Source organism: Triticum aestivum, chromosome 5A, assembly GCF_018294505.1.
Source record: "Triticum aestivum cultivar Chinese Spring chromosome 5A, IWGSC CS RefSeq v2.1, whole genome shotgun sequence".
In the NCBI taxonomy this organism is placed as follows: Eukaryota; Viridiplantae; Streptophyta; class Magnoliopsida; order Poales; family Poaceae; genus Triticum; species Triticum aestivum.
This window is the reverse complement of record NC_057806.1, coordinates 525,109,250-525,121,201: the sequence shown is the minus strand read 5'-3', so window position 1 is coordinate 525,121,201 and position 11,952 is coordinate 525,109,250. Positions and strand designations below refer to the sequence as shown.

General features: G+C 44.2%; 2 protein-coding genes across 2 annotated transcripts; both read right to left on the bottom strand.

Annotated features, from left to right (window-relative positions):
• Window positions 1-4,210: 4,210 nt before the first annotated feature.
• LOC123107489 (acyl transferase 1-like) lies at window positions 4,211-6,488 on the bottom strand. The gene is made up of 3 exons (XM_044529476.1): window positions 6,051-6,488; window positions 5,972-6,004; window positions 4,211-5,131 (listed from the first exon to the last, which is right to left on the bottom strand). The coding sequence occupies exons 1-3, from the start codon at window positions 6,486-6,488 to the stop codon at window positions 4,211-4,213; spliced, it is 1,392 nt and encodes a 463-aa protein (XP_044385411.1).
• A 2,635-nt stretch (window positions 6,489-9,123) lies between these two features.
• Window positions 9,124-11,157, bottom strand: LOC123107488 (acyl transferase 1). Its single transcript, XM_044529475.1, has 2 exons — window positions 10,667-11,157; window positions 9,124-10,185 (listed from the first exon to the last, which is right to left on the bottom strand). The coding sequence occupies exons 1-2, from the start codon at window positions 11,102-11,104 to the stop codon at window positions 9,268-9,270; spliced, it is 1,356 nt and encodes a 451-aa protein (XP_044385410.1). The 5' UTR covers window positions 11,105-11,157; the 3' UTR covers window positions 9,124-9,267.
• Between the last annotated feature and the right edge of the window lie 795 nt (window positions 11,158-11,952).

The window sequence follows — 11,952 nt, the reverse complement described above, 5'->3', positions numbered from 1 at the left end:
GCGTTACTGGTAACGTCTGCAATAAAGTGGTGTAAATGCCCATAAAGCTACGTTTTATGTCCTGCCGTTACAGAGTGGAGGGCTTCTCATCTTCTGGTGGTCAAGTGTCTTCGAGGTGGTCGAGTGTCTTAAAGGTGGTCGAGTGAGCACATCTTCATGTCCGAGTGGATGATGGTTTCTCTTCGCCTGCTTCTGATTCTTTGTAGAGATGCCCTTGGGAGGGTATGTTGGACAGATCCATGACCCTACCCTAGGTACATAGCTTCATCAGTCATCAGCTTTGCTCTGCCAGACATTCATAATGTCCGGAGTAGCTCCTGTAGCGGGTCTTGTACCTAGCGGTGCTTCCAGGACGTAATTCTTCTGTGCAGCAATGAGGATAATCCTCAAGTTACGGACACAGTCCGTGTGGTTGCTACCATCATCTTTCAACTTAGCTTTCTCTAGGAACACATTAAAATTCAAGGGGATGGTAGCACGGGCCATAGATCTACAACAACATAGACATGCAAAACCTATCAGGTACGAAGTTCATGATAAATTAAAGTTAAATTAATCATATTACTTAAGAACTGCCACTTAGATAGACATCTCTCTAGTCATCTAAATGATCACGTGATCCATATCAACTAAACCATGTCCGATCATCACATGAGATGGAGTAGTTTTCAATGGTGAACATCTCTACGTTGATCATATCTACTATATGATTCACATTCGACCTTTCGGTGTCAGTGTTTCGAGGCCATATCTGCATATGCTAGGCTCGTCAAGTTTAACCCGAGTATTCTGCATGTGCAAAACTGGCTTGCACCCGTTGTATGTGAATGTAGAGCTTATCACACCCGATCATCACGTGGTGTCTCGGCACGACGAACTATAGCAATGGTGCATACTCAGGGGGAACACTTATACCTTGAAATTTAGTGAGAGATCATCTTATAATGCTACCGCCGTACTAAGAAAAATAAGATGCATAAAGGATAAACATCACATGCAATCAAAATATGTGACATGATATGGCCATCATCATCTTGTGCCTTTGATCTCCATCTCCAAAGCACCGTCGTGATCTCCATTGTCATCGGCTTGATACCTTGATCTCCATCGTAGCATCGTTGTAGTCTCGCCAACTATTGCTTCCACGACTATCGCTACCGCTTAGTGATAAAGTAAAGCAATTACATGGCGATTTCATTTCATACAATAAAGCGACAACCATAAGGCTCCTGCCAGTTGCCGATAACTTTTACGAAACATGATCATCTCATGCAACAATTTATATCTCATCACGTCTTGACCATATCACATCACAACATGCCCTGCAAAAACAAGTTAGACGTCATCTACTTTGTTGTTGAAAGTTTTATGTGGCTGCTACGGGCTTCTAGCAAGAACCATTCTTACCTACGCATCAAAACCACAACGATTTTTTGTCAAGTGTGTTGTTTTAACCTTCAACAACGACCGGCTGTAGTCAAACTCGATTCAACTGAAGTTGGAGAAACAGACACCCGCCAGCCACCTGTGTGCGAAGCACGTCGGTAGAACTAGTCTCATGAACGCGGTCATGTATTGTCGGTCCGGGCCGCTTCATCCAACAATACTGCCGAATCAAAGTAAGACGTTGGTGTTAAGTAGTATGACTATTATTGCCCACAACTCATTGTGTTCTACTCATGCATATAACATCTACGCATAGACCTGGCTCGGATGCCACTATTGGGGAATGCAGTAATTCAAAATTTTCCTACGATCAAGCAAGATCTATCTAGGAGAAGCATAGCAACGAGACGCGAGAGTGTGTCCATGTACCCTCGTAGACCGAAAGCGGAAGCGTTTAGTAACGCGATTGATGTAGTCGAACGACTTCACGATCCAACCGATCCAAGTACCCGAACATACGGCACCTCCGTGTTTAGCACACGTTCAGCACAATGACGTCTCTTGAGCTCTTGATCCAGTAGAGGGTCATGGGGGAGTTCCGTCAGCACGAGGCGTGACGACGGTATTGGTGATGTGATCCGCGCAGGGCTTCGCCTAAGCACTACGACAATATGACCAAGGTGGTAAACTGTGGAGGGGGGCACCACACACGTCTAAGAGACAACTGTTGTGCTTTGGGGTGCCCCCTGCCCACGTATATAAAGGAGGGAGGGAGGAGGAGGCCGGCCCAAGGGGGGCACGCCATGGGGGGGATTCCTACTAGGACTCGGTTCCTAGTAGGATTCGCCCCCCCTTTCCTTCCAACAGAGAGGGGGAAAATGGAAGGGAGAGAGAGGGAGAAGGAAAGAGGGGGGCCGCGCCCCCTCCCCTTGTCCAATTCGGATTGGGGAAAGGGGGGCGCGCGCCTCCTCCCGTGGCCTGCCTCCTCTCCTCCACTATGGCCCATTAGGCCCATTAACTTTCCCTGGGGGTTCCGGTAGCCTCCCGGTACTCTGAAAAATCCCCGAACCTTGCCAGAACCATTCTGGTGTCCGTATATAACCTTCCAGTATATCAATCTTTACCTCTCGACCATTTCGAGACTCCTCGTCATGTCCGTGATCTCATCCAGGATCCGAACAAACTTCAGTCATCAAATCACATAACTTATAATACAAATCATGATTGAACATTAAGCGTGCGGACCCTTCGGGTTCGAGAACTATGTAGACATGACCGAGACACATCTCCAGTCAATAACCAATAGCGAAACCTAGATGCTCATATTGGCTCCTACATATTCTATGAAGATCTTTATCGGTCAAACCGCATAACAACATACATTATTCCCTTTGTCATTGGTATGTTACTTGCCCGAGATTCGATCGCCGGTATCATCATACCTAGTTCAATCTCGTTACCGGCAAGTCTCTTTACTCGTTCTGTAATGCATCATCCCGTAACTAACTCATTAGTTATATTGCTTGCAAGGCTTTATAGTGATGTGCATTACTGAGAGGGCCCAGAGATACCTCTCCGATACTCGGAGTGACAAATCATAATCTTGGTCTATACCAACTCAACAAACACCATCAGAGACACCTGTAGAGCATCTTTATAATCACCCAGTTACGTTGTGACGTTTGATAGCACACAAAGTGTTCCTCCGGTATTTTGGAGTTGCATAATCTCATAGTCAGAGGAATGTGTATAAGTCATGAACAAAGCAATAGCAATAAAACTAAACGATCATAATGCTAAGCTAACAGATGGGTCTTGTCCATCACATCATTCTCTAATGATGTGATCCCGTTCATCAAATGACAACACATGTCTATGGTCAGGAAACTTAAGCATCTTTGATTAACGACCTAATCAAGTAGAGGCATAATAGGGACACTCTGTTTTGTCTATGTATTCACACATGTACTAAGTTTTCGGTTAATATAATTCTAGCATGAATAACAAATATTTATCATGATATAAGGAAATATAAATAACAACTTTATTATTGCCTCTAGGGCATATTTCCTTCACACACTTAGTCCATTATATATGTTTTAGCTAGCTAGCTCTAATTCTGGATAATGTGTGACACCGAAGACACTCCTATTAGCGTTCAAACTAAATATTTCAGTGAAACTAGCTATTTATTTACTAGATTCGTTAAAATATGTCGCAAAAATAAATAAGTCTGGCTTGCCTAGAAGTGCATATTATCCCACAAAGCGGATTCATCACACATGTTATGTAGAATGATTCATCATTCATTCGGTATGGTGATCGAGGCTAACTTATTTACATTGACTGTCTATTACTTTTCTTATAGAAGCAAGTGGCATAGTGTTGTTTGATCTTTCATTTTTTAACTAAGAACCAATAAATTTGAGGTGTCATGAAGTGCGTATGTAGAATTGAGTATTAGGTACAAAAGCATGACCCGGGCAAGTCCGTAACAAATCATGCGTACCTCACCAGTTTTGCGGTCTCAAAATAGAGAAAAATAACTTTTCAGTCATTTCTCATGAGTCTCAAGAAATAATGTACCAAAGATAAACATTATAGTTAATATTTTCTTGCACAAACATGAAAATTATCATATGTGACAATACATCAATGATATGGCAATACATCAATGATACGACAAGTGGTATGATGTCTACCTTCCTATGTGGTTTAATGGTAGTACACGACCAACTTTTGGTCGATGTTTTTCAACCTTAACGCTAAATCTTCACAAAATTACAAAGTAAAACAGACTAATTATATTTTCTACATATCCATTTTATTTCTTCAACCAAATTGCCATCTCCTTTGTGAACTTCTCCATTGCCAATTTTGGCAATAAGATTGATACCACTATTGAGTCTTCACCGTCTTGATTCTTGCACTTTGTATGATAGCTTATCAACTTTGAAGTGAAATCCCCTGCATGTGGCGTACCAGCAGCAACCAGTTCAGCTTTCCCAAATTGTAGGGTATTGCCTCCAACCCACTTTGTATCACCAACCTCGTATGTTCTGTCCATGCAGAATGGTGACCACTCTCTCCATAATGCCATCAAATCCACCATTGACTTCACACAACCCTTCGTGGTGTCCATCTTGACTTTACGCATTAGCTCAAGTATATGAGCCAACGGCTTTGTAGACAACTCATCAACTGTGACCTCAACCACGGGAGAGAAATGTGCATTTCCATAGTAACCATGTGGGACGGCAACGCTTTCCCCATTAATGCTTCTACCACGTGCATTTAAAGCAAACATGACACGTACTCTCTGATTAGATTCGTAACCTAATGCCAATGTGCGGCATCGCCACATGACGGCAGTAATCAGTTCGAATGTTGTTGTAGATTTGGAGAGATGTCCTGAAATATGGCTTCTTAAAATATCTATCTCTTTTGGTCCAAAGAATACATATTGCATTTCCATAGTTTCTGGTGGAGTTGATAGCATCACATCATCTCCTCTGCAGTCTAACCCAAGAAGAAATGGTTTATAAGCCGGATAGACATGTGAGACGGAGGGTGGGATGCGTGCTGTGAAAATATCTCTTTTCCACACGGGCAAAGTGGTTGGGATAAGTTCACCACATGCGAAATCAGCTATAGATTTTATAAATTGGAGGGTGCCAAAACCATCAGCAATGCAATGACACATGTGAAGCCCAATGACAAATCCTCCACATTTGAGTTGTGTCACCTGCAAAACAAATGATGTATATATGGTGAAGTCATGAATGGTAGCATGATATCCCAATAAGACATATAATTAGAAATTCTAGTAGTAATGGAATTAATTGATTAAGGTGATAACATACTAGCCATTCCCCTTTTCTATATTAGTACACCTTCTATTTGTACTGGTGCTGATCAGATTTGAGTGTCAAAACGCAAATTGTTTTGATTTTGTGTGATCTCAGCAAATAATATAAATATTAGATCCATCTTAGTTCATATTTGCAAACATTTCACTACAGCAAAAATCAGTTCATATTTGCAAACTACCATCAAATTATATGTACAATCATTAATTAAGTTTAGATACAACACTAAATATCTAAACATAACATAAATATAAAATAATTAGTTAATAATTTGAAAATGATAAAAGTTTACATAAACCAGGGAACAATGCACTAGTACTAGAATGGAAAACGTACGTAAGGAACAAAACCTCCCTAGCTAGCTCGCTAGCAACTTCTTTTCCTCCATGGTAAGTTGGAATTTCCTAGCAACCTTTTCACTTTCTGGAAACTTGTACCCGGTGAAAAAGACCCATAATAATACTAGACCTACGAAGACCAATTACAAAGGTTTACTTAACCTTCCAAACTAACTATCTCCACCCTCCTCCTCCCCCCCCCCCCCCCCCCCCCCCCCCTTCCTGATGTTAAGTGCAATAATCCTACACCTACGTACGTAGATGTGGCAAAGCCCTTTTAAGTGGGGGTGAGCCCGAGCCCTCATCCCTCTATTATCAATTCTAATCCTGCACATCAGTTTGTACATAAAATCTTTAAGTAAACCTTTGTAGATGTACCATTATTCTAAGATTTATTACCGCCCATATAAGCTATAGAAAAGAATGAAACAAAGTACAGTTAAGAAAGATTGGCTACCTGCAGGAAGAGCAGAGGCTTGCCAATGACATCTCTCGTGTTGCCGGCGTCGCCCAAGAACTCCTCGACACACGGGTACGGCGGCACCAGCGGCTGCCCGAGGTCCTCCAGCCGCATGTCCGCTGTGGCCTCCACGAACATCACCCCTTCCCCCGTGCAGTCCACCACCAACTTGTTGCCGTCGGGGAGCTTCCTCAGGCGTCCGGCCATGGGGTAGTAGTACACGAGAGCCCCCGCCACGGCCGCCTTGATGCCCTTGGCCACTTTGCCCGGCGTGGTGCTCTCTCCCGGCGGGCCGCGGAAGAAGCCGACGATGGACTCGTAGAACCGCAGCGACCACTGGTCGTCGAGGTCGGAGAGGGCCTTGGTTTCGGCCGGCGTCGGCCGCGCCGGGCGCACCAGCTCGGGCTCGCTCCGGCGCGCCGCGAAGGTCACCATGGCACGGCTGAGTGTGTGCGGGAGAGTAGCTAGCACTTGAGAGGCAGCAAGGCTGGAAGGCGACTCGTTGCTGTTGTTTGACATGAGCGATGGGGATACATGCATATATAGCCACATTCACCTGGTGATGAAGTGGTGAAGTCATGGCGGTGGCGATAGCGACGGCGACGGCGAGTGGTTCAAGGATGGCAGGATAAGAAAGAGTAGATCGGGGCGTACAGAGTTGAAGTGCCGTAACTCTTTGAACGAACGGGAATCATCAAGTCGCGCCGGCCGACCTGCAGGTGAAGTTGTTTGACCTGATTGGATTCTCGTACGGGGCTCTCGAGAATCAAGTCGTGCCGGCGCGGCGATGCCTGCGTACACGACAGCACGCCAACTTTGGTCCGTTCATCGCCGGCCACTGCGCGGTCTTCTCATCGCTCTCCCGGTGATGTTGACCTAGGCCATCTTGTTTCGGCTCATCAAATCAAACTAAACAAGAGTAATTAATTTCTTTTACCTAGACACATGTGTTTGAGTGACACTTAATATGAAACGAAAAAAGTATGTTCTTAGAGCATCTTTGATCGATCCCCTATAATTTAGAGGAGGATACGGTCAAGTATCTTCAATGAAGGATAATTTTGTTTCTCTATCGATGGTCGAACCTAACCGATCCCTGATATTTGAAGGAAGATATTTCCTCCCTCAATTCTTTTAGCCTAGCCGCATACATTCCAGACAACATGTTATTTCACTAATCATTCAAATGATTCAAATTCAACATGCACAAATCTTCATCATCACTACCTCCAAGTCCACCACCACCTACACCACCACCACCATCTCATCCTTGTCCATCACCATCTCCATGGCCACAACCCCCATCCACACGGCCACCACCCCGATGTCCACAGCCACCACGAGCATCCACACGGCTACCACCATCATTCCAAAAAAAGACCTCCGTTTGGGTCAAGATCTCTCAATGAGCTAGTGAGCTCTCAAAACTTTTTTACCGTGCAATCCATTGTGACTGGCTTTATGAACATGATAGCACCTTCTTCGGCCTTCTCTTTTTCACAAGCTTGTACTCCTTGAGTGCAAGCCTATGCTCCTTCACCTTCAACTTCCTCTCTTCAGCCGCCAACTTTGACCTCCATTTCTCGTCCTCCAACAACTTGAGCTCATTCCATCTAGCCACATTTTCTTTGTTGTGTTCGGGTGCCAAGGCTTTCTTGGTCTCAATCATGGACACAAGCCCTACTTCGTAAGTGCCACCACATGCTCCTCTCCTCTTCCTCTCTTTTGCAATCTTGTTGCCATTTGGTCTTTTGTTGGCATTTTTATCCCCCCTCATCATCATCCTCAACGGGTATGCTCCCCTTGATCTCTTTAGTGTGGTCTTGGAGTTCCTCCTAATCCACTTCTCATTTTCACAAAGTTCTTTATAGTAATGGTGCAATGTGAAGGGCTTGTGACCGTACTTCTTTGTTGCGTTGCTTAAAAAGGTCTTGGATGATAGGCCCATACTCCGAGATTTGCACACCACTTGGTGGCACATGGTTGACTTGATCGATACAACCGGACCATCAATTGCACTGGTCTTGGATGGCATCCCAGCCGTTAGGAAGTCTTTATGGTTGATGGATTTGTAATTCAGGGTCGACATTATGATAAAGCTTCCCACTTTTGTAATAGGGAGTTCAAAGCTCACGAACATTTTGCTAGTGAATGTCATTTTTTCAAAAACTTAGGGAGAATTATCTCCTTCTAAATTTATATAAAAAATGACCCTTCTAAATATCTCTAGAAAAACTTGCCTGCTTAGTAGAAGCAATCAAGACGAGCTTCCCTCCTCATAATTGATATCTTGATGATTCGTGGGAGGAGACGGAAAAACATATAACATGCAAAATTTGGTGAGCTGCTTCTCACCGTCCTTTTGAATGTTCGACTTGAGCATACCAGACATTTTCAAAGAAAAACTATGAAGGTGCTACATTTCGCTTATAGGGCAACGAATGACCTAGCACTATTGATGGCAATGGAACTTCTTGTTTTCCTTTTTTATTTTGACATCCAAGTGTGACTTGCACATATAATTGTTTTTTATTTCTACTTTCATGTTTTAACGAAATTTCCAAACCATGCTCCTTTCATGTAAATAAATCATTTCACATGGAAACATTAAAATTATGGCCAAAAGGCGGGATTTATACTTTCTTTTTGCATGGTAATACATGTCTCGTTTATAGAATAAAGATCAAATTACAAGGCATGTAAGCACCGACCTTACATGACTGAAAAGATAGAAAATCCTATGCAAAATACCAACGTCTGTCACTCTCCTTCGACACCACCGAAGTGGCCACCAAAGGGTAAGCAAACAAACCACCTCTTCACCCTAACTCGATGCAACTCCATCGCTGATCTACAGCTTTACGGACCTCCAAAGTAGTTTGCCAGAAGCAAAACCATAGCCGTTGAAAGAATCGGACCGGGGCAACATGTCCCCAGACACACCATTATACTTGTCAACTGTAATATATGTAATGAAGATAAATACTATTATGTATAATTGTTAATAAAAGTAGGAAAATCACAATTCACAATACAACCATTGAGACAATATAGATAAAGAGCATGGCCAAATTGGATGTTGCCTATTTTCCTAATTATTTAATGGAAACACACAACCAACTTTGCTGGATATTTGGAGCAAGACACTAGGTGACCCTAAAAGTAAAACAACACATAAATATAACACCGTCTGACTTATTGTGTTATTTCTTTCCTACTTCTTCAACCAAATTGCCATCTCCTCCATAAACTTCACCATTGCAAGCTTAGGTAGTAAGATTGATACCACGGTTGAGTCCTCACCGTCTTTATTCTTGCACTTGGTATGATAGCTAATCAACTTTGAAGTGAAGTCACCAGCATGTGGTGTGCCAGCAGCAACTAGCTCGGCCCTGCCAAATTTTAGTGCATTGCCTCCAACCCACTTTGTATCACTAACTTCATATGTTCTGTCCATACCGAAAGGTGAACGCTCTCGCCATAATGCCATCAAATCAACCATTGACTTCATGCAATCATTTGTGGTGCCTACCTTGACTTTGTGTATCAGCTCAAGTCCATGTTCCAAGGGCTTTGTAACAAGCTCATTGACGGTGATCTCGACCATGGGAGAAAAATGTGCATTTCCATAGTAACCACGTGGGACAACACTTTCACCATTAATGCTTCTCCCACGTGTATTTAAAGTAAACATGATACGCACTTTCTGACTAGATCCATAACCAAGTGCCAATGTGCGACACCGCCACATAACCGTCGTAAGCAACTCAAAAGTTGTGGTGGATTTGGAAAGATGTTCTGAGAGGTGGCTCCTTAATATTGCTATTTCTTTCGGCCCAAAAAATAAATATTGCACTTCCATGCTTTCTGGCGAAGTTAATAGCATCACATCATCTCCCGTGCAGTCCAACCCATGAATAAACGTTTTATATGCTGGGTAGACATGTGTGATGGAGGGTGGCATACGTGCTCTGAAGGTATCTCGTTTCCACACGGGCAATGTGGTTGGGATGAGTTCACCACATGCAAAATCGGCTATGGATTTGATAAATTGGAGGATACCAAAACCATCAGCAATGCAATGGCACATGTGAAGCCCAATAACAAATCCTCCACACTTGAGTTGTGTCACCTGCAAAATACAACACATAGGGTTAGACCATGAATGGTAACATGCTCTGGTAGGAAAATAATTAAGATGGCCACTAAAGTCATCCATCTTCATATTTATATACTCATTTTTATAATTAAAATGGTAAGATAGGAGCATACATATATGCTTTCATTTGTATTTTGATGCGAGTGTCATGGACAAAGTTTTTTTACACTAAGTCATAGTGTTGATGAATAAATAATTTATTCATTTTACTTGACAACACCTTATAATTGGAGTGAATATGATTGTAACTATATGCTGCTAGTACACAACAAGAAAATACAAAAACAAATACCTGGCAAAAAAATGCCTATAGTTTTACCCAGCAAATAATAATGCATCCAAAACCTCAAAGTAATACTCCTCGCATACTAATGCCCGTAATAATTCTCATAAATAAACTACAGAAAGATCACAAGTGAAAACGAAACAAATACGGTTAAGAAACACTAGCTACCTGCAGGAAGAGCAGAGGCTTGGCAACCACATCCCTGGTGTCACCGGCGTCCCCCAAGAACTCCTCGACGCACGGGTACGGCGGCACCAACGGCTGGCCGAGGTCCTCCAGCCGCACGTCTGCCATCGCCTCCACAAACATCACGCCTTCCCCCGTGCAGTCCACCACCAGCTTGTTTCCCTCGGGGAGCTTCCGGAGACGGCCAGCCATGGGGTAGTAGTACACCAGAGCCGCCGCCACGGCCGCCTTAATGCCCTTGGCCACCTTGCCCGGCTTGACGCTTTCGCTCGGCGGGCTGCGGAAGAAGCCGACGATGGACTCGTAGAACCGCAGCGACCGCTGGTCGTCGAGGTCGGAGAGGGCCTTGGTCTCACGCGGCGTCGGCCGCGCCGGGCGCACCAGCTCGGGCTCGCTCCGGCGTGCCGTGAACGTCACCATGGCGGCGGAACTGGTTTTGGCGAAGGTGCGTGTACGTGCGTTAGAGAGATCGTTGCGCTGGGAAGGTGGAAGCAGTGTGGTTTGCCATGACATGCGCATCGAGCACACATATATAGGCACCAGCTGGTGAGTAGATGGAGTACATGCATGGCGATGGTCATGGTGACTGGTTCAAGCTAGGATGGCAAAGGCATGATGCCAAAAGCCAACTCGGTGTACAACGTTGAAGCTGTCAAGTGTTTGTAGCTCTTTGAACAAGTGAAGTGAGCCCGCCCGCCCGCCGCTGGAGAATCGGTTTCAGTTCGTGCCGGCCGCGCATATTCTTACGCGACTTTGAGTCGTCCGTCATCAGCTAGCAGCGCGCGGTAGGTAGGTAGGTAGCAGCTGCCCATAGCCACAGCCACAGGCACACCACACGCCATGCATGGATCGAAGCAGCATTTCGATTACCATATATACAGGAAAACGTAGGGGATAGACTCTACTTTTAATATCATCTTTTGTCGAGTTTATTTGATTCATATGTGTAAAAAATAGATTTTGCCCCGTTAATCCGAGTACAACGGGGAGAAAATCGTTGTCAGGACTCACTAGAAGCCACGCATATTCATGCCGCCAAGAATGTCATCGTCGCCGCCTCTCGCACTCTCGCAGGCTGGTGGGCGGTGGCTTCGACTTCTCCACGATATAGATTACCTACTAGCTAAACCCGCACGGCGTCCGGTATTTTAAGTGAATTCATAGTGTTTCGCTCTCCAGCCAATGGTAGAGACTAGAGAGCGCCGTATTTTCCTCGAGAAGAACCTAGACCATGTACCAAGTGGCTGTGTTTTATCTTTTGATAGGGA

Bases quoted from the DNA above. Each gene is read 5' to 3' on its own strand.
- LOC123107489 (XM_044529476.1), bottom strand. From the start codon at position 6,488: ATGGTGACCTTCGCGGCGCGCCGGAGCGAGCCCGAGCTGGTGCGCCCG. The intron at 6,005-6,050 runs GTAGCCAATCTT...TCTTTTCTATAG, and splicing joins AGCCTCTGCTCTTCCTGCAG to CTTATATGGGCGGTAATAAA. The intron at 5,132-5,971 runs GTACATCTACAA...TTTGTTTTGCAG, and splicing joins TAATAAATCTTAGAATAATG to GTGACACAACTCAAATGTGG.
- LOC123107488 (XM_044529475.1), bottom strand. From the start codon at position 11,104: ATGGTGACGTTCACGGCACGCCGGAGCGAGCCCGAGCTGGTGCGCCCG. The intron at 10,186-10,666 runs GTAGCTAGTGTT...TGTATTTTGCAG, and splicing joins AGCCTCTGCTCTTCCTGCAG to GTGACACAACTCAAGTGTGG.